Source organism: Podarcis vaucheri (assembly GCF_965113315.1).
Source record: "Podarcis vaucheri genome assembly, chromosome: 4".
Taxonomy (NCBI): Eukaryota; Metazoa; Chordata; class Lepidosauria; order Squamata; family Lacertidae; genus Podarcis; species Podarcis vaucheri.
Window position 1 is genome coordinate 104,204,637 of NC_138762.1, and position 26,265 is coordinate 104,230,901.

A 26,265-nucleotide genomic window follows, 5' to 3' on the forward strand; every position below is an offset into this window, starting at 1 on the left:
GAGGCTAGTTAGCAAGATGGGAGTGCCTGAGCCCATTAATCACATTGAGATGCAGCTCCTCTTTGAAGAGCCACAGGGAACTTTATTGGTTTGGTTTTTATAGTACACTTACGCCAGGGGCCAGCAAACTTTTTTAGCAGGACCAGACTATATCTCAGACCTTGGGGGGGGGGCAGACTATATCTCAGACCTTGTGGGGAGCCGGACGACATCTAATCCCATGATCCTTCCACGCAGAAGGGAATTTCCCCGACACTGACATTCTCAGGCTCCTAGTTTTGAGCTGTACTAAAATTAATTGTGAATTCTTGCTAAACCCTACTGACACATTATCAGAGGGGTGCAGAGCTTACACTGCCAAAGTAGTTCGCCATTCTTGTTTTTCTTCCCATGCCGAGTTTCCCTTCACAGCTAAAAGGAACTTAGAGGGGGGGAATGCATGCAAAGTTGACAAAAAATCCAGTGCTCAGGGACTTTGAAGGTACTAAATAAAGATCCAACTTATGAAACAGATTGTTATCCCAGGTGCACCAGTACGGAGCACCAGAAATTGCAGATACAACTTTCAATCTGGGTGTGAAGACTTTATTACATTTGATTAACAATTCATTCCAATATTGGAGGGGGCAGGGAGGGAATAAAATACGCAATTGGTGTTCACTAATATGTAAAAAAACCCCACCCAATGACCATTAGGAAACAATGCACTGTATTATAGTGGATACGATACACTTCTGACAAGATTTTAAAAGTAAAAATGCAATCATTATCTACAACTACAACTCATTTTCATAGCAAGCAAACAACACGGGGAAATTTCTACTGTTGGTGCTTATAATTTTTCATTGCACAATTCTGTATGGTTTTTTTTGCTGAAGTGCCTTTTGCAAGAACTGAAACTCCACATGGAGGATATGTGCATGTCTTTGATGTGGTAAACCTTTTCTTGTGGCAACCATGAACAGCCACCACAAAGCAGCATCTCAATACAGTTTTGCCTACACCCCAACTACCAGAGGCCTGTCTGATCAGGCCTTAGGGTTATCGGGAGTCATTTTCACATCCTCTGTGCTCAACAATCCTTCTGATAGTGGAAAGCAGTTGTGCCAGTCAAGTCTTCCTCCCAGGCATCTCAAAAACCCCACCTAAGCTTCACAGTGAACTGTTGCTCTGCAGAAAGCATATAAGCAGATGTGCAAATCACTTTGACCGCGGCATTTCTACAAGATGGTTTCTGGATTGAGTAACAGGCTCGTTTTCAGTCCAAAAGTTAGGAGTGGCTTTTCCTTGCTTGAGAATGAGAGAGAAAATACAAGGGCACAAAATTAGATTTATTCCAGGAAGCCAAAAGGAATTTGCTCACTGCAACAATTAAAGCAGCAGCTGTCCTGACCATTCCCTTTCAACCAGTTTAACCAGGGAAGAACGCGGCAGCTAACTAAGGACCAAGCCAATAGACCTTTGCTTCTCTGTGAAGTTTATCAAGGTGAAAAGTAAGGGAGAACTTCAGTGCTGCTTCAGAATCACATCACATGTAACAGCTCCAGTATACCTGAAGGAGTATCTCTACCCCCACTGTTCTGCGTGGACACTGAGGTCCGGCACTGAGGGCCTTCTGGCAGTTCCATCGCTGCGAGAAGCCAAGTTACAAGGAACCAGGCAAAGGGCCTTCTTGGTAGTGGCACCTGCCCTGTGGAATGCCCTCCCACCAGATGTCAAAGAGAAAAACAACTACAGTGGTACCTCGGGTTACATACGCTTCAGGTTACAGACTCCGCTAACCCAGAAATATTACCTCGGGTTAAGAACTTTGCTTCAGGATGAGAACAGAAATCGCATAGCAGCGGGAGGCCCTTTAGCTAAAGTGGTACCTCAGGTTAAGAACAGATCTCCGGAACGAATTACTGTATTTTTCGCTCTTTAACACGCACCCGACCATAACACGCACGTAGTTTTTAGAGGAGGAAAACAAGAAAAAAAATATTCTAAATGAAACAGTGGATGTATGATTTTTGTGGTTCATGCTGTGGCCACAGACATGTGATCTGACAGTGAGTTTGGAGTAGCCCAATGCAAAAATCCTGAGGATCCATGTGGATCCATGCTTTGTAACCACATTTTTGCACCACTGCGACCCTAGGCAACAGTGGGTGCGTGATTTTTTTGGTGCAGGCTGTAGCCATGGACATGCTATGTTATCTAATGGTGAATTTGGGGTGACCCAGTGCAAAGATCCTGTGGATCCATGTTTTGTAACCACGTTTTTGCACCACTGCGACCCTAGGCAACAGTGGGTGCGTGATTTTTTTGGTGCAGGCTGTAGCCATGGACATGCTATGTTATCTAATGGTGAATTTGGGGTGACCCAGTGCAAAGATCCTGTGGATCCATGCTTTGTAACCACGTTTTTGCACCATTGCAGCCCCAGGCAACAGTGGGTGCGTGATTTTTTTGGTACAGACTGTAGCCATGGACATGTAATGTGATCTGATGGTGAATTTGGGGTGACCCAATGCAAAAATCCTGAGGATCCATGTGGATCCGTGCTTTGTCACCACGTTTTAAATGGGGAGGGAAGGAAAGCAAAAGTCCCCCCCCCTCCAAGCCAGACAGGATATACGAAGTATGATTTCTTTTTTATTTACGGTTGTTGTTGTTTTTTGGCCACCTCTGTCACTGCAACCTTTGCTCTGTGCTTGCACACTTTTGGGCAATAGGGCATGTAACACACTTTTTTTCATCTGCCAAGATAGTTGATATACAGCATATAAATCCAGAGATTTTCATGTCTCACTCTGCAATCTAGCCTGCTGTTACTTACGAGCAGGGAAGCAGGGTTTCTCTTCCAAACAAGCATACTGTCTCCCTCCAGCAGTACATTGCTTGGAGAAGCTGTAATTTGGAGGGGGCCTGGGGGCAGGGCTCTCTGCTTTTGGAAAAGAAATGAGAAACCTACCATTGTAAAGCAAAAGTCGTTCCCCCCACCACCACCCAAGCCAGCCCTCTCTCTCTCTCTCTCTCTCTCTCTCTCTCTCTCTCTCCCACCTGCATGCTTTTCGGCTGCCTGCGAGGCCCTAGAGCACGAGAGGAGGAAGTGGTGGGCTGGAGCCTGCACGCAGTGTGACTAGGGAAGGTTAGAAGGAAGGACGCGATCATTTCCTTAACCCTCTGCTTGCCAGGAGGACAAGGGATTCCCTGCTCTTTGTTGAGTTTGAGCAAACGCAGCAACAGAAGAGGGCGGGCAGTAAGACCCTGAGGCAGAATGCAGGAAAGCTTCTGCCTTCCCTCTTCCCTCCGCCCGCCCGAAAGCCCGATCTTATTTTTGCCTATTTTGCCCCTGCACTCCGTGAGTCAGCTCCAGGGACCACACATTCGCTCAATAACACGCACAGACATTTCACCTTACTTTTTAGGACAAAAAATCTGCGTGTTATAGAGCGAAATTTACGGTAAGTTCTTAACCCGATGTACCATACCACTGTACCAGACTTTTAGAAGACATCTGAAGGCAGCCCTGCTTAGAGAAGCTTTTAATGCTTAACAGACTATTGTATTTTAATATTTTGTTGGAAGCTGCCGAGAGTGGCTGGGGAAACCCAGCCAGATGGGCGGGGTATAAATAATATATTGTTGTTATTGTTATTTGATTAAAATGAATATGAAGGTGCTGGGGGCAGAGTGCAGCTACACAAACTACAAGGATAAAACTGGGAGGAACAACAATAATTCAGAACTGTTAAGAATGTTACTAACACAGGTGGGCAGTATTATTATTACAGTGGTGCCCCGCAAGACGAAATTAATTCGTTCCGCAATTTTTGCCATCTAACGAATTTTTCTTCTTGCGAAGCACAGTTTAAACGGCTTAACAAAGTCGCAAGACGTTTTCGTCTTGCGAAGCAAGCGCATAGGGGAATTCGTCTTGCGAGGCAAATCGCGAATGAAAAAACCTTTCGTCTAGCGAGTTTTTTGTCTTGCGAGGCATTCGTCTTGCGGGGCACCACTGTATTTTTACAGTTTTCACAGTTTTTTTAACCCACTAGATGTCTCAGGCTGAAAAATCCTATACTCTACAGGGAGTTAAATCCTCATATACTTTTCTAGGACTGCCAAAAAGACATGCACAGAATTTCTTTGCCATCGGTCTGGCTTCAGAGATTTCCAGAGGCCCCTTTCACACGCTTGCAGTCATGTCTCTGGAAGCGTAAGGGCTAGAAACCTATGCAAAAAACACATTTGAAACCAGATGCTTTAGCCAATACCACTCTTACCTTTGTTTTGTAAACATGAAATTTCTTCTGAGTCTCACAAACGTGAGTGTCATTGTCTCGGCAACTCGTCTCCGATGCAGCTGTGTCCATCAGACTGCTAGTACAAGTCTGAGTGCTGTAACCACTGTCCGCCTGGCGAAAAGAAATGAGAGAAGAGAAGTAGTATTGATCAGTTTCTAAAAAGCGAGAAGATGGATAAATTACAGCATACCAAAAGACAAAAACCTAGCATTGTCACCACCCTGATAAGACAAGATGGCTTGGCAGAACAGAAGTCCATCGCCTCTGCTGGTCCAAACCAAGCCACAAATGGGAAGCTTAAGAAGAGGAAAACTTGTTTTCTTCCATTTCACACAGAGCAAGCCACAACAAATTGTCCATTGATATACCGGAAATCTGCAATTTATGTGGGGGTTACATACTGGGGATTGCACCTAAAGCCACAATTACCTATAGCCAAAACACATTGGGTTTGACAGCGGATGGGACTGCCAAAGTCATTTCCCCCAGAACCTTGCCTCCTTTCAATTCCACTTTTATTTTTAGCCACACACATAAACCTGAATGTGCACAAGTTAAATGTGCATACGTTGTGGGCTTACTGTACATGGAAGCGTCCCTTGGAGAAATATTCTTGGCTAAAGGGTTTCTGCCTAAGCACAGCACAGCCACTGTAAAGGGTCACCCAAGAAACTATGGATACAGCCATAGCTAAGGAGACATTTTGCTTGTATTTTTGACATAACCTTACAACTACTTCAGGTATGAGAATGCAGTGTTCTCCAGCAGTTCAGCTTTTGTCTTCCTCCCTCCCTTGAACCGGGTGTTACAAGAATAATTTAACTTTTAGAACTGGTGTCCTAAGTTTGCTTGTTTTCCGCCTCTGTGCCCTCTCCCATTTCTTCGTGTTCTCACAAGCACACTAACACTCTCCACCTCATTCATATCTTTTGAGGGTTTCCTGAGATCAAGGAACACGGTTCTGTTTATGTATGGATACAACAGGACTCCATTTTGAATCAAGATGGCTGACTGGATTCCTGAGCAACGCCGGGTACAAGGCTGCTAGTTTCCTACAGGGAATGTGTGTCTTTTCCTATGCATACATACACACCTCTTTCAACACATCTAGAAAAATACATGGATCCCAGCAAGTCTCCAAGGGAAAAGATGACTGAAAATAATAATTCTGCTGAATAACAACAGCATTGTTTTCAGCCGCTGCCAAGCAGAGCATGGAAAACAATGGCTCCCCCTTTGGCTAAAGGTATACTGGTGCTAAACATGGGAGTTTCCATTTAGATGTAGCATGAATAGCAGCTGCTGGAAGGCTGGACATGGGGAACCTGTGGTACTCAAGATGTTGCTGGGGATTGATGGGAGTTGAGAGTCCAGCAACATTTGGAGGGCCACAGGTTCCCATCCCCTAGCCATACAGACAGGATTTCCAGCACATACCGTATTTTTCGCTCTATAGGACGCACCCGACCATAGGACGCACCTTGTTTTAGAGGGAGAGAACAAGAAAAATAAATAAATCTCCCCCTCTCTGCTCAGCGCCCCTTCAGCGAAGTGGCAAGAGAAACAGAGCCCCTTCCATTTCTCCTCCCGCTTGGCTGAAGGGGCGCTGCGCAGCTCTCCCTCTCTGCTGAAGCCAGGAGAGTCTTGCTCTCTGGAGGCTTCAGGTTCCTTTCGCTGAAGCCAGGAGAGCAAGACTCTCCTGGCTTCAGGCGGCTATCCCTGAAGCCAAGGAGCGCAGCGGGAGTTCCCGCTGCACTCCGAAGGCTCCAGGCAGCTTCGCGTTGCTTTCGCTGAAGCCAAGGAGCCTGCATTCGCTCCATTAGATGCACACACATTTCCCCTTAATTTTTGGAGGGGGAAAAGTGTGTCTTATATAGCGAAAAATACGGTATCCAAGATGGCACCCTCACTAAATTTGAGAGACCACAATGGACCCAAGGTATGAAGACACAGTTCCAAGTGTGCAGGGCCCAGAATGCCTAAAAAATCAAGGCAGTAGCCTTACCTGCATGCTACTGCTCTCGCAGGGACTGGCGCTGCTTTCAGCTAGAGGCGACATGCACATACAAGAACTTTCAATACTGAAGCCAGCCATTGGCGCGCCACTATTCTCCGCCAATCCCTTTACCAAGTTCTCGTCCAACATTTCCGGATCAACCATATCCACCGTATAGTTTTCCTTGAAACTGCCCGGGTCGTGGAGAAACGTCAGCCCTTCCTTGCGGGCTTCAGGCACGTCTGGTGAGATCGACACCCGGGCAACCACCAAATGGGTGCTATGCGCAAATGCATCCCCATTCAATGGGTGCAAGTTGACCTTCGATTCTGCTGGCAAGGACGTTTCTGCGGGCAAAGCCTTGGCTCCCTCCTCCTGCCCTTCGCTCAAACTTTCAGGTGCCAAAGGCAGACAAACAAGGGAGCTCTGATAAAATGTCGTTCCTCTGCGGGCCACAAGTCTCATGGGGGAACAACTTTTTAATGGAGAGCATTCTGTGTAAGAATTCCTGGTCGCGGCAGGAGTTAGTCGGCAGGAGTTAGAAACGGAAGGAATGTCTGGGGAGCGAAAAGTAAATTGTCTTTGATCTGCATTTGGGGAAAGTGGGGTGGGGGGGAGAAACATGAACAGACAATAAGTGAAACCGCTTCCAAATAGTAAATTCCTAAAGGAGACTGGGGGGCGGGGCGGGAAGGGTTGCAAATATTCTGGGATGCAAAACGCAAGACAAAACAGCAACCACCTTATTGTAGATTTCAGGCTTGTTAGGACAGAAAAATCATAGGAAAATGGGAAAGCTTTCTGGCGCTCAGGACTGTATATTAGGGAAGTTTTCTTGGCTCAGTTCCAGTTCAAAGATGAAATGGGCCAATCAAATGCATTATGTATTATTAGGGTTTATTTCTACGCCACTACTTTTGTCCCAAAGTGCCCCCCACCCCCAAGTGGTTAAAAGCATGCAAAGCAAATCAGTCTGGTCAACCACTTAAGCAAAATTGCAAAATACCTGACAATGGTGTCTTTCTTATCTGAATGCCAATAGGGGAAAAAGCTGGAGAAGGAATATTTGCAGGACTCCTCTCTGGAAACGAAGGACTCGGCAGGCTCCCCAGACTGCAGGTCCTGGAGCCTCCCTGAATTGGGCTGGAGGAAAACTGGCCCTTTCAACATGTAAGAAAAGTTCCAAAGAAGGTTAAGCAACAGTTGCACACCTAGAATGGCTCGCTCTCTTCTATTTCTATACTGCCCTTCATCCAAGGAGCAGAGCGTTGTTTACAATATAAAAACACAAAAATGCACCACATGGTAACAAACAAAAGAAATACCCCCTCCCCCCCCCCCCAGTTTAAAAGGACAAAGACTGGCTCATTAGCCAAAGGCCTGGGAGAAGGGGAATATTTCTGCCTGGCACCTAAAGATATGTAATGAAGGTGCCTGGAGAGTCTCCTTAGGGAGAGCATTCCACAAGCAGGGAGCCACTGCAGAAAAGGCCCCGTTCTCACGGAGGAGGCACACACAGAAGGGCCTCAGAGGATAAGTCAACGCCAGTGAAACTTGAAACACCCCTAGCGCGCCACAGCCCACCTCTTTCAATTATTGCCACCAAAGAAGGCCATCACCCTTCTTTACAAAGTTTTGAGCTCAAAATCAAGCACGCTGTTTTGATTCAAATAGGGCCTCCAACTCCGCAGTGTGTCAGAAATATGGCAAGAACCACAGTTCATCAGAATACAAGGAAGAACTAGAAAACTCCAGCAGACACAGAAGACCTCTTCCTAGCTGTGAGAATCCCTGCCCATAATTCTATCTGGATTCGAAGGGTTCACACACTGGGCCCGATTCAGCAAACTGATCCTGCTAGTGGAAGCCCGTGCAAGGACTCTTGACTAGTGTAACACCCCACCCCTGCCTCAGGATGTCTCGGGATGAGGGTAGGATAACCCCCAGAGCAGCATGTGGCGGGGGCAGAATTGCTTGCTCTGACAGAATGTTTGTACAGTGGTGCCCCGCAAGACGAAAGGGTTTTCCGTTTTGGAGGCGCTTTGCAAACCGAATTTCCCTATGGGCTTCCTTCGCAAGACGAAAGGCCATAGGGAAATCTCCGGGACAGCGGGGAAGCGCAGCGCGTCTTCCCCACTGTCCTCGGACCTCCTCCGAAGCCTGGCGGTGGGGCGGAGAGACCTCCTCCCGCCGCCAGGCTTCGGAAGGCTGCTCCGAAGGCTGGCGGCGGGAGGTCTCTCCGCCCCACCGCCAGGCTTTGGAAGGATGCTCCGAAGCCTGGCGGTGGGGCGGAGAGACCTTCTCCCCGCGCCAGCCTTCGGATGGCTGTCCTGAAGACTTGCGGTGGGAGGAGGGTTTTCCTTCCCACCGCCAACATTCAGAATGCTGTTCTGAATGTTGGCGGTGGGGAGGAAAAACCCTCCTCCCACCGCAAGCCCCGGGAACAGAGGAGAAGCGCTGCGCCCCTTCCCCTCTGTTCCCGTACCTGTCCTGAAGGCTTGCGGTGGGGAGAAAAGCCCTTCTCCGCACCGCCAGCCTGGCAAGTGGTTTCCATAGGAACGCATTAATTGATTTTCAATGCATTCCTATGGGAAACCGTGCTTTGCAAGACGAAAAACTCGAAAGAAGAAAAAACTTGCGGAACGAATTAATTTCGTCTTGCGAGGCACCACTGTAGTCACTCTGCACTGAATTCCTCAGTGTGTCTATGCACATTCCAAACTCATGGCTGGTGCCTGAATTTCTGAAAGTCTACTTCTACTATGGTGTGGCCAAACAATGTGTATACCAAAAAGCAGATTGATACACAAGTTTTCCAGAGGGATACAACAGCCACGTGGTTTTGCTTCAACAAGGTAGAAACTAAATCCTCTATTGCAAGGCTAGGGAACTTGTGGTCCTTGGGATATTCCTGCGCTCCAGCGCCAACCATGCCTGACCACTGACTGAAGTTGAAAGGAGTCAAAGCAAGGATAGGAAAAGCTGTTGGGGTTCCTAACGGAGCACAGTGGTTTGTTTTTTCCTTCCTCACAAATAGGAACTGTAAGCACTGCGAGCTAGCAGTACATCACACAAAGGAAGTGAAGCTAACTCTTTATTAGCAAAAATAAAGGATCTGCCCAGGAGCGTCAGGGTAATGAGCGCGGTGACACATCTCCAACAGGTCTCATCCCATGAAGCAGCTGCTGAGACAGAAGGTCCCTGCCTCCCCACAGCTACCTAAGTCCCCTCTTCATCAGGGTTTCTCCAAAGCAATTTGAGACTGCGCCTGTATGTCACTAATCTCTCCTCCGTCCTTTTAACGCCTCTCCTGGTTCTGGGAGACCAGGGCAGGGGGAAGCTTGTAGCAGGAGGAGAAATATTCATGCCTTTTCACCAGCCTGATGCATCTCTGCCTCTTTGCCTTCCTCCTCTCCTGCTTTAAGCTTCTGCCTCTAATTCTGAACTTTCTCTGTCACAGACTCTCCCAGCTCACTAAGTCCTGTTACCTCTTCTGCTCCTGACACCACTTCCTCCCAGTCTGCTCCTTGTTTTGTTTTTCAAACAATTTTCATTCATTTTATAACACAAATAAAAAACACAGACAGAAAAAAACAATACAAACAAATTCTTGTCATATCCTTATTTTTCTAAACATTGTTAGGTGGGCTTCCCCAAGTCCCACCTATCTGATATTCATTTTACTTCATCTTTAGCAGTTTACATATATCATAAGTTCTAACCATCTTTCCCCCCCCCACACACACTTACTTTAACCATAAAAAACTTCACATTTTATCACTTACAAAATACACTACCTTCTACTTCTAATCCTACTGCCTATATCCACTTCCAAAGCTATTCTAAGACTTAAATATTAACATATTTTTTTCAAATATTCCTTAAACTTCTTCCAATCTTCTTCCACCATCTCTTCTCAGAGTCTCCCGGTCAGTTCGGCAAGTTCCATATAGTCCCAGTCTGCTCCTTCTGACCACTCATGGTTATCCCACCACCATTTCCCAGGCTCTGAGCCATCTTCCCTTGGGGGTTCCCCAGCTACTTCCACCATTTCTCGGCATTCAACCAGCCAATGACACTAAACATAGCTCAGCTGAAGACCACCGCCAGCAAGGCCTTGTGCACCTATATCAGAAGCACTGGCCAGGAGCTGTCCTCTGCAACATCTAAAGGGCACCAGCCCACCAAGATGCTCATTTCATAGGCATGCTACCGTACTGAATGTGTCTGGCTTGTAGGAGCAAGATGCCAAGCGCAAACTCCTTACCGAGCTGGATGTATTTAGAGGGCTTCTACAGCGGACTGGAGAGATGTCAATTGAACACAGTACTCCAAGAGAGGCTGGGACATTGTGTGGACTCTGAGGAGAAGGGGAGAAGCTCTCCGACGAGAGGCTTCCATTCTCGTCTAAAAAAAGCTTTCTCCTCAACGAGGAAGTGCTCAAGCTTTCCTGAGACTGGTCGGCCAATTCATCGGGTTTAAAATATTCACCTGAGGAATGCAAGAATCACAGCTGTCAAGGAAACCATTTCCACACAGATGCTGCAAGTCAAGTTGTTATTCCTTACGTAGCTAGCATTAAATAAGTACAGTGGTACCTCGGGTTACAGACACTTCAGGTTACAGACACCGCTAACCCAGAAATAGTACCTCGGGTTAAGAACTTTGCTTCAGGATGAGAACAGAAATCGCGCGGCCCCATTAGCTAAAGTGCTACCTCAGGTTGAGAACGGACCTCCAGAACAAATTAAGTTCTTAACCCCATATACCACTGTAAATCTAATAAAGCATGAAGGAAAAGCTATTACAAAATCCAGCAGCCGGCTTAACACAGCCCTTTGAAGCCCTTAGGAGTGCATTTAGGGCTACTTAAAACCCATGGGGTATGAGTACACACATAGGATTGCAGTCGAATCTCCCACCCACAATGCACTGCAGCATCGCCACAGAGACAGTTGATGATCTGCATAGGGCAGAGCAGGCATTGCCACAAGTCTAGTTGGATTCTTCCTTCAGTCGCAAGCTGGCTGTGTGGCACCAGATAAGCTCACAGCCTCAGAACTCTGTGCTATGGTGGGACAGTTGTGGTGATTTCATGGAGATCGGAAATATGAAGTGTTCAAGGAAGGTTCAAAATTATGGTTTGCATCTAACCAAGTGTTAATCAGACCCACTGAATTTAATAGAACACGCTTATTAATTTCAGTGGCTTTACTCCAAGCAGAACCAGCACTGGACGCAACCTATATATAAACAACTAAAACTAATGAAAAAGGTGTTGCAGCATGGAGAGCTCTGGCTTATAGTTTCTACCATATTTCATTCATTTCTCCCTCTCACCTGGTTTCTGTCTCCCCTTCCCCAAAACCACTCAGCACTTCATGGCCATGAATTACACTCAGAGCTCACTGAGTTTTGCGTCCCCTTCTTATTTCCTTAAGATGTTTTGTAGTTCCTCAAAACTTGGGGCTTCCCCTGAGTGTGCCAGTACAGTGGTGCCCCGCAAGACGAATGCCTCGCAAGACGGAAAACTCGCTAGACAAAAGTTTTCCGTTTTGGAGGTGCTTCGCAAAACGAATCTCCTATGGGCTTGCTTCGCAAGACGAAAATGTCTTGCGAGTTCCTGCGGGTTTTCCCCCCCTTCCCCCTTTTTTCTAAGCCGCTAAGCTGCTTATCAGCTGATCCGATAAGATGATAAGCCGCTAATAGCGCTAATCCTCTAATCCGTCAATGGGCTTGTTTCGCAAGACAAAAAAACCGCTAGACGAAGAGAATCACAGAACGGATTCTTTTCGTCTTGCGAGGCACCACTGTACCTTCTTCATAAGCAATGGCACCCAAGACTAGACAGCAGGAACAGAGGGAACGATGGCGTTGCCATTGCCACCATCACCTCAAGAAAACTCCCATCGTACCCATTTCTACAGACACTGATCTAGATGAGCAGTTCTCCCCACATTACATACCTAGTATTTTTTCTATGTCAAAATCAACAGGCAGAGATAATACTGTCTGGCAAGCAGCTGCAGAGAACAAACAGAATGTTTAGGGCAAAGTCATCAGGGTCAAAGCTTGGGGGGGAAAAACCCACCCAAAAACATCATGACCATGATTTGATAAGAATAACTGCATTTGGACATAACAAACTACAATGTGTCCCACTGAAAGCAAGCCAAGCACTGCACAGCCCCCCACACCTCCTGCACAACCACAAGGAAATTGAAAGTCTTTATTTCCTTTTCTATTGACTGCCATTTGGCAAGTCACCTGAAACCTAAACTTTGTATAAGAGTAGTTGGAACACTCTTATATAGAGACGCGGGTGGTGCTGTGGGTAAAACCTCAGTGCCTAGGACTTGCCGATTGCATGATCGGCAGTTTGAATCCCCGCGGCGGGGTGAGCTCCCGTCTTTCGGTCCCAGCTCCTGCCCACCTAGCAGTTTGAAAGCACCCTTAAGAGCAAGTAGATAAATAGGTACCGCTTTCTAGCAGGAAGGTAAATGGCGTTTCCATGTGCTGCGCTGGTGCCAGTTTGCCAGAGCTGCTTCGTCACGCTGGCCACGTGACCCAGAAGTGTCTCCGGACAGCGCTGGCCCCCGGCCTCTTAAGTGAGATGGGCGCACAACCCTAGAGTCGGACACGACTGGCCCATACGGGCAGGGGTACCTTTACCTTTTTAGTTGGAACACACTAGTTTTATACTCTATGGTTTGAAGTTGTCTTTTCCCAAACAGGCCAGTTTAATATTGTTCTCAGGTATGGAGGGAATGAGAAGCCGTGCTCTGCATGCAGTTAGATTGAGGCACAATAGACAACACATTGCACTGAGCAAGTTTCCCCTTCCTCATCTCGTTTCATACAAACCATTGTTTCTCCCAGGTTGCACAGTGATTTCCCTGCTAACGGGCGAAGCGTTACTTAGATCGATACCTGCAAGATATCAAGTTCTCAGTTAAAAGCTGGTGTAACATTAACGCAGAAACAATAGAAGAATCATTTAACATATCCAGCACCATCCCAAGAATTCAGGGAGAACAAGTGCACAGGAAAAGGAATGAGCTGTTTTCAACAAAGTTCTGCTGGTGCACAGACTTCCACTTGGCAAAACAGGACTTCTCTCTCCTTGCACAACTCCTGCCAGCAAATCTGTACACAGGTTCACCCATGGTGGCGGGATTAGGGGAGCACAAGGAAAGAAAGTCCCAAACGCTTGCGCTAATGGGACAATATTTCCAATACAGTCATATCTCTTGTTACATCTGCTTCAGGTTGCGAGTTTTCAGGTTGTGTCCCGCGGCGACCCGGAAATACCGGAAAGGGTTACTTCCGGGTTTCGCCGCTTGCACACGCGCAGACATGCAAAATGATGTCACACACATGCGCAGAAGCGGCGAATAGCGACCCACGCATGCACAGACGTGCAGATGCGGGTTGCGTTCCATTCAGGTTGCGAACGGGGCTCCGGAATGGATCCTGTTCGCAACCTGAGGTACCACTGTACATTGAAACTGGCCTGCCACATTTTACATTTGGCTGCAGTTCAAATCAGTCAAAGTGGCAGTTCCCAAAAGCTGCTCAGCTTGGTACATTTAGACTTTTCCAGCAGGTGGGAAATTGCATAATAGGCATCAGTTCCCAAGCACTTTGGGCACTCTCAGTAAGAGGGCTTAGTACACAGGTGGAGTTGGAGAATCCTTGGTCCCGCAGTCCCGCCCTGACAGCTTCAATCGGAGGAAGAAGTCATTTTCCATATCTCTCCTCCAGCCAAATGTTACCTGGCAGGACATGGTTCAGTGTTGCGCAATTCACTTGTTTTATTAGAATCTCATATTGCAGGCCACACAAAACCATGCCCAATGTGACCCACGGAGGGTTCCCACCCCTTATCTAAGCGGTTTGCATGCGAACCTTTCCCATTTTGATACAAGAGACAATACTTACACCGAGTGGAGTTAAACTGAGAAACCTGTTTCTCACTGTGATCAGTCCAAGGAGATGGAACAATGATGCTTTTGGTGAAAAACTAAAAAAAGGAAAATGTTGTTATGTGTTTACCATGACATTGTGGGCGACAGTCAGTTTAGAGCACAAAGGAGTAGTTTATTCCTCACCGTACTAAAATCCCTAGGAACTACAATTCCCATGATTCTTTGGGGGAAGCCATCTATGGTGTGGGTGTGACTTGAGTGCAGCTTGCCACGTTGTCTAGATCTGATGATAGTTCTAGTTACAAGTAGGTAGCCGTATTGGTCTGCCGTAGTCAGAACAAACAAACTAAAAAATTCCTTCCAGTAGCACCTTAGAGACCAACTAAGTTTGTTATTGGTATGAGCTTTCATGTGCATGCACACTACTTCAGATACCAGAACATTCTTCAGATATCTGAAGAAGTGTGCCTGCACACGAAAGCTCAATAACAAACTTAATCGGTCTCCAAGGTGCTACTGGAAGGAATTTTGTTTGTTTGTTAGATCTGATGATGTGATTCATTTTAACTACAGTTAGCTAATAAAGCCAGCTTTGGAAACTATGGCTCAAAGATGGCTTGTTTGAAACAAGTCACACTTCATGCTAACCACAGTTTCTTGGACTGGGTAACGTAAGTTGCAGTTCAGCAGAAGCAAAACCTTCCAGACTCCTCCGCTCCCCACTGCCCCCAGTTGTGACATGGGAATTGCAGGAGCCGAAGGCTCACTGAGGCCAATTCCTGCTTATTCACGTTGGCCTAAGTTTGAGTGTTGCCACCATCTGCGTGCCAAAAAACATTTAAACAACCTCCCTGTTTATTGCGAATGCACGCACAGCTACCTTAGCACAGGTTCAATGTAAACCTACTCCAAACACTAGTGAATCAAAACAACTCATCACATAACTCCCACATTGCAGGGGATTGGACTAGATGACCCCCTGGGTCCCTTCAACTACAATTCTGTGACAGAGTTCTTCCTGGATGCTTCCACATCAAACTATTTGGTGGACTGTGTGCTGCAAAGTTCCTAGACAACAGGAAGAACATGCCAAACTAAATGAGATAATCGTGTTTTGTTTTTACAAACTTAGCTGTGTCAGGGAGAAGAGTAGCCTAGAGCCCTTTTCTCTGATAGAGCCCTTTCCTATTATTTATTATTATTATTTATTGAATTTATATACTGCCCTATACCCAGAGGTCTCAGGGCACTTCATAGAACCAAAAGTGCATTATAAGTGCAAGATACCTTTGTTTTAACTATGGAGAAATATTATAGTGCTACTAATAATTATTAATATTTATCCAAAGCAGGCAGCAATATATTACAACAAAACATACTCTCAAGTACAATAAAATGCCATAAAAACAAACAAACAATATAGGATAGCAAAACCACATTTTCAGTCTTCACCTGAGGCCCTTCTCTGACTGCTCTGGCTTTTATTGTAATGCACTGTTCTTTTTCTGATTTTATGTAATGCCCTTAAAAGTTTGTATTTGCCTGGAGACTCCTTATGTAGCAATTGACTAATGAATTGATTGAACAACTAAGACCAGGAAAAACCCTCTCCAGGTTAAAAGGCTAAAGCGTGATCTCAACCAACTCTACATCCCACGTGATTGTTCTACCTTTTCCACATGCACACCCCAGCAGAAAGAACTGATACACTCCTGGGACAGCTTCCCTATGCGACGAACTATCTGCGGAGACTAGGCTTCAGGCCTCAAATACCTACACATACAGGTTAAATTATCTCCATGTATCGTTAAGATGTCTAACTCAAGAAACGATAGTACTGATGGTTACCTCTTCAATGGCTTTTTGTCTTTTTTCTTCCATCTCTTTATCTATTCTACAAAGTGAATTTTAAAAAAAGGAAAAGGAAAACAGTACTGTTAGTTTACTGCAGAAAAATAAACCGACTCCAAGACACAGAATAATCAGGGTAGCAGGCCAGGTAGGTGGTTGCAACTTTTCAACAGGTCAAAGGAAAAAGACTTATTAAACTTGAGAATCAGTTCTGTTGGCTGAATGCTGAAGAAGAAAACTGACCTAGCTTGGCTTAGATACAATGCTTGACGTCGTATGTCTTCTGAGTCGATTTCCACAGGGTTTATTAAAGCTAGTTCATCTATAGACCATCGGAATTTTGCAGGCGTCTAAAAGGAGGAAGAAAACACTACAATGACATATGCCACAATCAACTTCCTTGTTTCATGATAAAGATGTAATCATACATCCTCAGGAACATCTAAGTTCAGCCTTTCTCAACCTGTGGGTCCCCAGATGTTGTTGGACTACAACTCCCATCCCCCTAGCTAGCAAGGCCAGAGCTCAGGGATGATGGGAGTTGTAGTCCAACAACATCTGGGGACCCATAGGTTGAGAACCACTGATCTAGTTGGACAAAAGGTTCTCTTAGAGTAGTTTTCAAGTGGTATTCAGATTCCTCAGAAGCCGATTGGAGATTCCCATACAAAAAGATCAGTAACAACAAGCTAGCTTCCATGACAGCCAGCTCTGCAATATTAATCTTGGATGTTAGTTCAGCTCCCATTCCAGCTCAGAAGATACAAGGTCTATTCCTCCCAAACATCTCTCCTCCAAGACCTTGAAGGGAAAGAGCAAACTGGTCAGGCGTGCATCAGAGATCTGCTTTGAACGACCTTGGACATACAAATGCATGGGGAAAAAACAGAATACACACAATAACATGTGGCAAATCACAAGTCTTACCACAGAGGATATTGTGGATTTAAACACTGTTGGACTTGACACAATCTGCTCCTGCAGGTGGCTATAATCACTTGGGCTTTCAAAGGGGTTCTGGACTGCGAGCTGCCCAGGTGACTCTGGTGTAATCTGCATCTTGACTTCTTTTGCGTCACCCATAACTGTCAGCTGAACCTACGAAACGGACAAGGAAAGTACTTGCATTAGACACATCAGCACCCTACAGATTTAAAGCAAGTGTGCTTTACGGCAGGGGATGGGCACCTGTTGGTCCTCCAATGCCCATCAGCTCCAGGAAAATCACATTAAAGAGCCAACCAGTGAGGTCCAATGCCGAGGGCCTTCTGGCTGTTCCCTCGCTGCGAGAAGCCAAGTTACAGGGCCTTCTCGGTAGTGGCACCCACCCTGTGGAATGTCCTTCCACCAGATGTCAAAGAGAAAAACAACTACCAGACTTTCAGAAGACATCTGAAGGCAGCCCTGTTTAGGGAAGCTTTTAATGTTTAACAGACTACTGTATTTTCATATTTTGTTGGAAGCCACCCAGAGTGGCTGGGGTAACCCAGCCAGATGGACGGGGTATAAATAAATTAATTATTATTATTATTATTATTATTATTATTATTATTATTATTATTATTATTATTATCATTATTATAACCCTCGTTGCAAAGATGCCCCCAAAGCACAAAGTGCACAAGGCAGAGGCTGGCGGGGCATCCAGTTTCAAACTTGCGTTGCCACAAAAGCTAGGAGGGCTGCCACAGTTCACAACTGCCTTGGCCCTTTGTATGAAACACCTTGCCCAAATACGCAGAGCTTGCAGTGGAAGACTGCTATTATTATTATTATTTGAATTTATATACCTATACCTACAGGTCTCAGGGCGGTTCACAGTATAAAATCAGAATATAAAACTACAAAGTACATAATGCTAGGTGTCTGTCCCATTCTAGCATAGCTGGTCAGTGATGCCTTAAAGACCAACTAAGTTAGTTCTTGGTATGAGCTTTCGTGTGCATGCACACTTCTTCAGATACACTGAAACAGAAGTTGCCAGACCCTTCTATATAGTGAGAAGGTGGGGAGGGGTATTACTCAGAAGGGTGGTGGGAATGGGAGATTGGCAGATAGCTGAGATGAGCCTGCTGACGACTCTTAACGACTGCAATAGGTCTTACAGGAAAAGGCAAGGGGTGAGAAGGTGAGAAATGGCTTAGTCATGTATAATGAGATAAGAATCTAATGTCTTTGTTCAGACCAGGTCTCTCCATGGTTTTAAGTTTGGTAATGAGTTGAAATTCAAACTATATAGAAGGATCTGGCAACTTCTGTTTCAGTGTATCTGAAGAAGTGTGCATGCACACGAAAGCTCATACCAAGAACTAACTTAGTTGGTCTTTAAGGTGCTACTGGAAGGAATTTTTTTATTTTGACTATGGCAGACCAACACGGCTACCTATCTGTAACTGGTCAGTGATGGTTCTGCCAGTGGTGGTGCAATGGTTAGCATGGTGAACCCTCGGAGGCCACGGTTTGATTCCCTACTCAGCTACAAAGCTCGCTTGGAGACCTTGAGGAGCCAGTCGAAGTCTCTCAGCCTCACCTACCTTGCAGGGTTGCTGAGGGGGGTTTAAATGAGGAGCGTGAGAAGAACCACCGTGAGCTCCGTGGAGAAAAAGGTGGGATATGAACACATCAAATAATAAGTAAATAAAAACAACAACGTGGCAGATGTGAAATAATTTTTACAAAGCGCCAATGGGCTTTGTCTCTTGGCCTTGGGTAGATGCTAGTTCCTTGTTTCTCTCCCCAGGAAAGAATCCCAACACTTCAGTTCTCAACAGCTGAAATGTGAACAACTCCCAAGAGATGTGCGCTCAAGCAGTTAAATGTAATTTACTGATTGGTCTAATTCCTATACTGCCCTATTTCTATACAGTTTTTTTCATTTTAATAAAACAAAACCCTACAAACATACATAGCAGAATAACAAAGGGAACAATTACAGATAGGTAGCCGTATTATTAGCTGGGAAGCAAATAGGCACAAAGGCTGGGGAAACCAACGCGGATCTCTGGCTATGGGTAAGATTCCCCTCCTACTTTTGCAGGAGCAGCTCCTTGATCGCAGCTCTGCAAAAAAGGATATATTGAAGCATGATTTGATTTAATTAATTAATTAATCAATTAATTAATTAAACCTCTATATAAATGGCGCATATTGGCACCAGGCGAGCAAACCCCTTTCAGGAGGAGGCAGCCCCTTCCGAAACCCCCAGGAGCATCTTACCTGCTGCTCATTCGGACTCGCCCTCCTGCCGACTCTTACAAAGTTGCTCAAGGTCTTTAACTTCTCTTTCCCTGCCGGCCAATCAGCGCGAGAGACCTCGGCGGACGCAGCCAATCACAGCTCAGAGCGGGAGCTCCCCCCCGCCCCCCGCCAGCATCTCTCGCTCTATATATCCGTTTGAATCGCTTCCCTGGTTTAACCGGCTCGCGTGGGCAAAAGGAACGCAGAGCGACGCGGGGGCGGGGCTTCAATTCAAAACGGACGGACGCTCCCATTGGCGGGGAGGGGGAGGAGGAGGCGGGGCCGCGAGCGGGGGGGGGGAGCGGACCAATGGAGCCGCGGAGTCCCAAGCTCACGCTGGCGCCCTCCGTCAGGCCGCGCGAGGAGGGGCCTCGTTCGCACGAGCAGCGGGAAAGAGGCAAGGAAAGCCATAGAGGTAAGGGAACGTAGCAGAGAGCAAAACTTCCGGTACTGAATTGAAAACGGTCCTCTCTGAACCATTGAAACATTTCTTTCTCGTGTTTTATACACACTCCGTAATATATTGAGCATTATATAACACACACACATATATGCAGCATATCTGTATAGAAAAACAATAGATATAATAGATATCTATATATCTCTATGTATTATATATGTGATATACACAAACGCATACATATATATTATTCATGTTTTATATAGATAGATCCGTTATATATGCTATATATCTGTATTATATATAGATAGATATGGTCTAGATAGATAGATAGATATAACCACACGCACACGCTTAACACACCCATATATATGTGCGTGTGCGTGTGGTTATAGATATCTATAATACAGTATATATAATTTTTTATATATACTGTATATATAATATGCACAATAACATACACACAGCATATCTGCACATAAAACACAAACATATTATAAACAGGAGTATATCTATACATTTATATATTTTATACGTTTTATATAGTTAGATCCGTTGTATATGTTATAGATCTGTGTTTCATATAGATAGATATGGTGTATAGATATAGATATGGGTGTGTTATGTGCGCGCGTGTGGTTATATATAGATATCTTTAATATATATAGGATTTTTTATATGCCGCATAAATCTGCTGTGCTAGGCTATGAACGAGCGCCTTGGGTGTAGGCTATGAACGAGCGCAGCTGGGCTCAGGAGCCGCTTCGGTGCAATACCCGGACGTGGGGGGTGACACCTGAAGCGGGAGACGGCCGTTGCCTCTTGGGTTCGCGCACGCGCACACCAACCCCTCCTTCTGGAACCGACGTCTGCGTCGGGGTGAGGGAGAAGGAGAAGGGAAAACGCGACGCCGGCGCTTTTGTTTGGCTTTTGCCCTTCTCCATCATGGCGAATCCCGCCGCCAGCTTGAACGCCGTGAGGGAGACCATGGAAGGTGAGGGTCTCGCGCTGCGCTGACCGTTTATCCCTCCCCTCACACGCCCCTGCTCGCTCCCTATCATTATTATTATTATTATTATTATTATTATTATTATTACTACTACTACTGCTACGGCTATTATCAGTGCCGGATTTAGGTATAAGCTAAACAAGCAAAATCTTAGGGCCCCACTTTTTTGGCCCCCCCCAAATTTTTAAAGAAAAAAACCCTGGGTGTACATTTCCAAAATATAAGATAAAAAACAAATAAAATAAAACCTACATACAGTTAGAGCTTAATAATTATTTCACTATTAGTATACTTCTTAATTGTATTTCAGTTCAACAATTTCTTTGACAAAATGCATATTTTGTTAGGTGCAAATGGCTTGAGATACCTATTAGGTCCATAAATTACCATATAGCATATATTCAAGACAAAAAACAGCAACAATTTGTTGTTGACAAAGGACAGCTGGACATATAAAGGGCCGCATTACCTTCAGTAGCTTAGGGCCTCATTAAACCTAAATCCGGCCCTGATTACTATTATTATTATTAACCCAGCCAGATAGATGGGGTATTATTAATAAATAATACTACAAAACTAGGCTGAGGAGAAAGAGAGTGCTCCAACCAGGGGCAGCTCAAGCCATTTTGCTGCCTGAGGCAAGATGACCACTTGGCCCAACAGTCTGACCACACTGGTGGGGTGAATCTTCCTTTGGCGCTTGAGATCCTCCATGGCACCCCATAATAGGCCAGGCAAGCTAGATTGGGGCGAGGAGATGTTGCTGCAGGGCAGGCCCCATGCTTCTAGCCGCTTTACATATGCACACACCAGAATTTGCCGCCTGAGGCAGCTGCCTCACTCCGCCTGGTGGGAGGGCCGGCCCTGACTCCAACCCGGAGCTAGGGCGTATTCGGTTAGAAAGAATGCTGAAAACAAATCATACAGAAAGCCGGACTTGTCCCAACACTCAGCCAGGAACCAAAGCTAGCCTTAGGGGTTTCCACCACAACATCTGCAGAGGATTGAATCTTAAGTCCTCCCCCCTTAACTGGGCTAATCATAGAAGTTGGAAGGGACCACGAGGGTCATCTAGTCTAAACCCCCTGCCATGCACAAATCTTTCGCCCACCATGGGGCTCGAACCCAGCAAAATATTCCATTAAAATTAAAATTCAATTTAATTCAAATTAAGGAAAAAATAGCTCTTATATTTGGTATTTTACTGGTGGCAGTGAAATCATCATCCTCACTTTATGAACATGCATTGAAAACAGCATATTTTTATGTGTACAAGAAATTGCTAGCCCAGTACAGCCATACAATGTTAATTTGAAAATATTTTTTCAGTCCTGCTGGAGATATCTAGAATTCTAAACACTGGTTTAGATATGGAAACCCTCTCTATTTGTGTGCGACTTTGTGAACAAGGGATAAATCCAGAGGCACTGTCTGCTGTCATCAAGGAACTGCGCAAAGCCACGGAAGCCCTAAAGGTATGATTAGTTTTTGGAAAACCAAAATGATCTGTTCAGAGCTCTCAGAATGTTACAACATAAGCTCAAAAACACCTGTGCACTAAATCTGCAGACATCTGCTTTACTTTCCAACACTGCACATACTTATCTTACTTTCCAAGACCACAACTTTCTTAACCTTTGAGACTTCATCAAATGATGTCTTCTTAAAAATAAAACAGTTTGTAGTTTTCTGCTATCATTCATGCGAGAACAGGCTTTTCCTCTCACTTTTTCTATAGGTATGCACAGATGGCATGAATGTAATTCATAGGCTCCTATAGGAGGAGGAAAGGTGGGATATAAATTTAATAAATAAAAAATATTATTATTATTAGGGCCTTAATAATTGGAGAAGATATTACAGTACTGTTCAATTAAAAATAATTCCCTTTTAAATAGTCTGATCTGCATACTTACTCAGAAGCAAGTACAACATTTTAGTGGGGTGTACATCCAAACGTGTAAAGTTGCAGTTTTATAATACATTTTTAGTTCTGGAAGACAACTGACCTTAAGGCCAGGGAAGCTATTTGATTATCAGATTTGTTTTGAACTTACGGCACCATCACCCAAAATGGTTGCCGCATGCAGCAGGGATATAGTGGTGGACTTGCCCCATCTGCAGGATGGAGATGTTTGCATTGCAGCCTAAGCCTTATAAAGTTAGGTTCTGTTGTGCCTCAGAACATAAGTCTGTTGGAAGAAGTGCTACCCATCAGAAGTCTAACAAACAGAATATAAAAATAAGCAGCACTGGAATAAATGTTAATATCTTATTTGACATTTTGATTGAATTGTATATATGCTGCTGTAATTTATGCATATCCTGTGTTCCAGGTTCAAAAGAAATCTGTAAATACAAGAATAAAAATTTGTGACAGTTGACATTCTTTTGTTCAGAAGTTGGCAGTTTTGAGTTTATGGCTTTGCTATTAAGGACTCCATAATACATGTGTCTACTTGCAAATCAATTAGATTTGTGCATGCCATACACTTATGCACATTTTGCTGTGGCATTTGTGGATAGACAATTTGATACCTTTGTTTTGATCACAGCAAAGCTGGAGTTACTGGATAGCTTCAGTCACCAGATACAGACTTGTCAGGGGGAGCAAGATTGGGAATGTTGAACACACTGTACAGTAAAATGTTGTTTAGGAAGGAAATAAAGAAAGAATAGGGTTCAGAAACACTGAAAACAGTTATTACCCTTAAGAGTCTCGTTGATAAGGTAAAGGGAGCCCTGACCATTAGGTCCAGTCATGACCGACTCTGGGGTTGTGGCACTCATCTTGCTTTATTGGCCGAGGGAGCCGGCGTACAGCTTCTGGGTCATGTGGCCAGCAGAACTAAGCCGCTTCTGGCGAACCAGAACAGCGCACAGAAACGCCGTTTACCTTTCCGCCGGAGCGGTACCTATTTATCTACTTGCACTTTGACGTGCTTTCGAACTGCTAGATTGGCAGGAGGAGGGACCGAGCAACAGGAGCTCACCCCGTCGTGGGGATTCGAACCACCGACCTTCTGATTTGCAAGTCCTAGGCTCTGTGGTTTAACCCACAGCGCCACCCGCGTCCCTAAGTCATTGATAAGATCTACCTACTAATATGAATCCTTGCTGCATCTCACCCTTGTATGGATGCACTTGTTTCTTATTCCACCTGCCCACAAACAATTCAAGATAGTTTTCAGAATTGCTGATATAGTTTAACAAAGCAATTGATTTAAAACTAGTTAACCTCTGAACTTAATCACCTTCCACACACATGTACAAAGAAATAATAATCAGCCTTCAAGCAAGAAAGGTTTTGCCCTGGCTTTTGTGAACAGAAGCAAGCACTTGCAGACAAAGCACCTGTAAACTGGTGATGAATGTACCTGCTAAACCCTATCATCAGTGGTAGATAGGGAAGAGTGCTAAGACTTGGTTCAGACTCCCCTTGAATTTCTCTTCCACCCCCCAGAAGATTGACACACCGGTAATACTCCTCCTAAACAGAGCTGCTATAGCAGTGATCACAAAATGTTGATGGGTTAGGAAGAAGTGCTGTTGTTTCTGTCATTTCAGCACAGGTGGCTTTGTGTCCAGGCTGCAAGAGCAGTCTTTTAGTTACCGTTGGGTCATCTGAGAGGTGAGTTGTTCATGGATTTAGTCCAGGGTACCTACCCTGGCAAACACACAACCAGCTGCTTAGGGCAGCTCAGTTGCAGTGGCTCCAGGACAGCGATTCCATCAACATCCTTTCAGCATCGGGTGAAAAATAAAAAGCAACACATTTTATGCAGCTACAAGCTGCCGTGATACAGGTCCATAATGTTGGTAATCTTCATTTTTGTTTTTCGCAAATTTGCTAAAATCAAGTTACTTTTTCTAGGCAGCTGAAAACATGCCAAGCTGAGTCTCTGGGACAACATCTTTGGATTCAGGCGAAGCTTGATGTGGGAGGCTAACAGATGATTTCAAGGTCGTGTGCTGTTTAGGACTGCAGACATTATTGGTTGTGTTGGTTTCTGAAGTCTTCACTGAGGAAGAAATATAATGTGAAGGTGTATAAAAATGTTAAATATGCTTATTAACCAATGTTGTATCTTTATTGCACATGATGTTTTGAAAATATTGTAAATATGTATTCAACAAATAGATGTAATTTTTTTTGGCAGTCTTTCAAATATTCTCTGAAATAGTGAAACTGTACTAAAAATAATCATATGATATACTACCTTCATGTTGCAAAACACTATTGGATGTGGGGGATGATTGACTTTCTTTTTTAAAGGTACACAGAACTTTGCATAAGTTTAAATAATATTTTCCATTCAGATTACTTCACTAAATTAAAAGCCACTTGCCATCCTGTGAAGAAAGTTGCCATTGGGCACCTTTGCTTTGTTTAAATATATTTCATGTATATAATGGAGCTTTTTACTGGGGCAGTGTGGTGCAATATGGTTAAAATTAAACACTGCTTGATTTCAGCGGAAGAGGTATGCACATGCTTAACCACGATCCATTGAAATTAATAGTAACTAAAAGTGCTTAATGTTGACCGACTGGATTATGCATTACTATTATGTCATCTTTCTTATTTGTTATTATATACTATACAAACAATAATAGAATATTATTATATAAAGTCCCTTGGAAAGGTTATCAAACTTAGTTGGGGAATATCAAATTACATTTTTATTTATGGGGACAGGTTGATCCTTCAGTTTCACAGTGGAATGTTCATTTAATGACCATGGGAAGATTGAACATAAATCAGGGGTGGAAAATGTGTGAACTCCAGCAGTCTTGGTCATCACAAGAACAGTTTTATGTGTTTAGTGATAAAAGATGTTTGCCTTAAGGATTACCTACACATTGTTTTTCTCTGTTCATTTTACAAATTCTGTTTTCTAAGTATTCTGCTTGTATTCTGGATATTTAAAGGACTATCAAGGAAATAGTCAATGCTGATGTCTAAAAAATTGGGTTTTATACTATCATGAAGGAGGATATTTTAAGTTGTGAAATGGCTATAGGAAAATAACTTTTATTTAGCGAGAAGAGATGTTTCACAGACCAGTTCTTTGAATTTATATTAGTAACATGATTTACTTTATTGTTAAAGCTTCATGAACTTTCTGTTGCTTTATAAGAAATAAAACCATTCTTTGCCAACCGTGACATTTGCTTGCAGATTAGTCAAAAGAGTGCTTGGAAAGTAGGCAGTGGCAAGAAGAAATTAATCTAAAGAAAATGGGTGGTGGAGACATGGAGTTGAAGAAAGGAAGAACCAGGGATTAAGTCACACTTTGGTGTGGCTAGCCTGTAACCATTCAGAGGTCAGTTTATACAGTAATTCATAAAAAATAAAAATTTCCAAGTGTTCGTAGGTGCCAGGATATGGTGAATCCAGACCATGATGCTTAGACCTATCACACTTTGGTGGGAGTTGTGCAAACTCCTGGCTAAGATTTTCTAAAGCTACAATTTTTGGGTAGTTTGAAGATCATCAGCTACTCTCTACAGGTTGTATTCACAACAGTAAATAATAATTTTATTATTTA

General features: G+C 44.4%; 2 protein-coding genes and 1 long non-coding RNA gene across 4 annotated transcripts; 2 read left to right on the forward strand and 1 right to left on the reverse strand.

Annotated features, from left to right (window-relative positions):
* Positions 1-569: 569 nt before the first annotated feature.
* On the reverse strand, positions 570-19,443 carry BORA (BORA aurora kinase A activator). 2 transcript variants are annotated; one of them, XM_082221425.1, is made up of 12 exons: positions 19,284-19,442; positions 16,995-17,165; positions 16,311-16,417; positions 16,065-16,110; positions 14,230-14,311; positions 13,153-13,218; positions 12,255-12,311; positions 10,556-10,779; positions 7,295-7,448; positions 6,298-6,875; positions 4,272-4,403; positions 570-1,290 (listed from the first exon to the last, which is right to left on the reverse strand). In XM_082221425.1, the coding sequence occupies exons 2-12, from the start codon at positions 17,148-17,150 to the stop codon at positions 1,201-1,203; spliced, it is 1,692 nt and encodes a 563-aa protein (XP_082077551.1). In that variant the 5' UTR covers positions 17,151-17,165; positions 19,284-19,442; the 3' UTR covers positions 570-1,200. The 2 variants fall into 2 exon arrangements, with proteins under 2 accessions (XP_082077551.1, XP_082077552.1); XM_082221426.1 differs by lacking the exon at positions 12,255-12,311 and having other exon boundaries at positions 19,284-19,443.
* LOC309531763 lies at positions 10,786-12,363 on the forward strand. Its single transcript, XR_014219435.1, has 2 exons — positions 10,786-11,767; positions 12,093-12,363. It is a non-coding gene; the product is annotated as an uncharacterized lncRNA (long non-coding RNA).
* A 1,105-nt stretch (positions 19,444-20,548) lies between the features above and the next one.
* On the forward strand, positions 20,549-25,882 carry MZT1 (mitotic spindle organizing protein 1). Its single transcript, XM_082221373.1, has 3 exons — positions 20,549-20,698; positions 22,043-22,188; positions 24,588-25,882. The coding sequence occupies exons 1-3, from the start codon at positions 20,650-20,652 to the stop codon at positions 24,609-24,611; spliced, it is 219 nt and encodes a 72-aa protein (XP_082077499.1). The 5' UTR covers positions 20,549-20,649; the 3' UTR covers positions 24,612-25,882.
* Positions 25,883-26,265: the final 383 nt, after the last annotated feature.

Coding starts and splice junctions, on each gene's coding strand:
- MZT1 (XM_082221373.1), top strand. CDS start 20,650: ATGGCGAATCCCGCCGCCAGCTTGAACGCCGTGAGGGAGACCATGGAA. Junction 20,699..22,042: donor CGTGAGGGAGACCATGGAAG/GTGAGGGTCTCG, acceptor ATATTTTTTCAG/TCCTGCTGGAGATATCTAGA. Junction 22,189..24,587: donor AAGCCACGGAAGCCCTAAAG/GTATGATTAGTT, acceptor TACTTTTTCTAG/GCAGCTGAAAACATGCCAAG.
- BORA (XM_082221425.1), bottom strand. CDS start 17,150: ATGGGTGACGCAAAAGAAGTCAAGATGCAGATTACACCAGAGTCACCT. Junction 16,111..16,310: donor TTGTATCTAAGCCAAGCTAG/GTCAGTTTTCTT, acceptor TTCACTTTGTAG/AATAGATAAAGAGATGGAAG. Junction 6,876..7,294: donor AAGAAAGACACCATTGTCAG/GTATTTTGCAAT, acceptor CCCCAAATGCAG/ATCAAAGACAATTTACTTTT.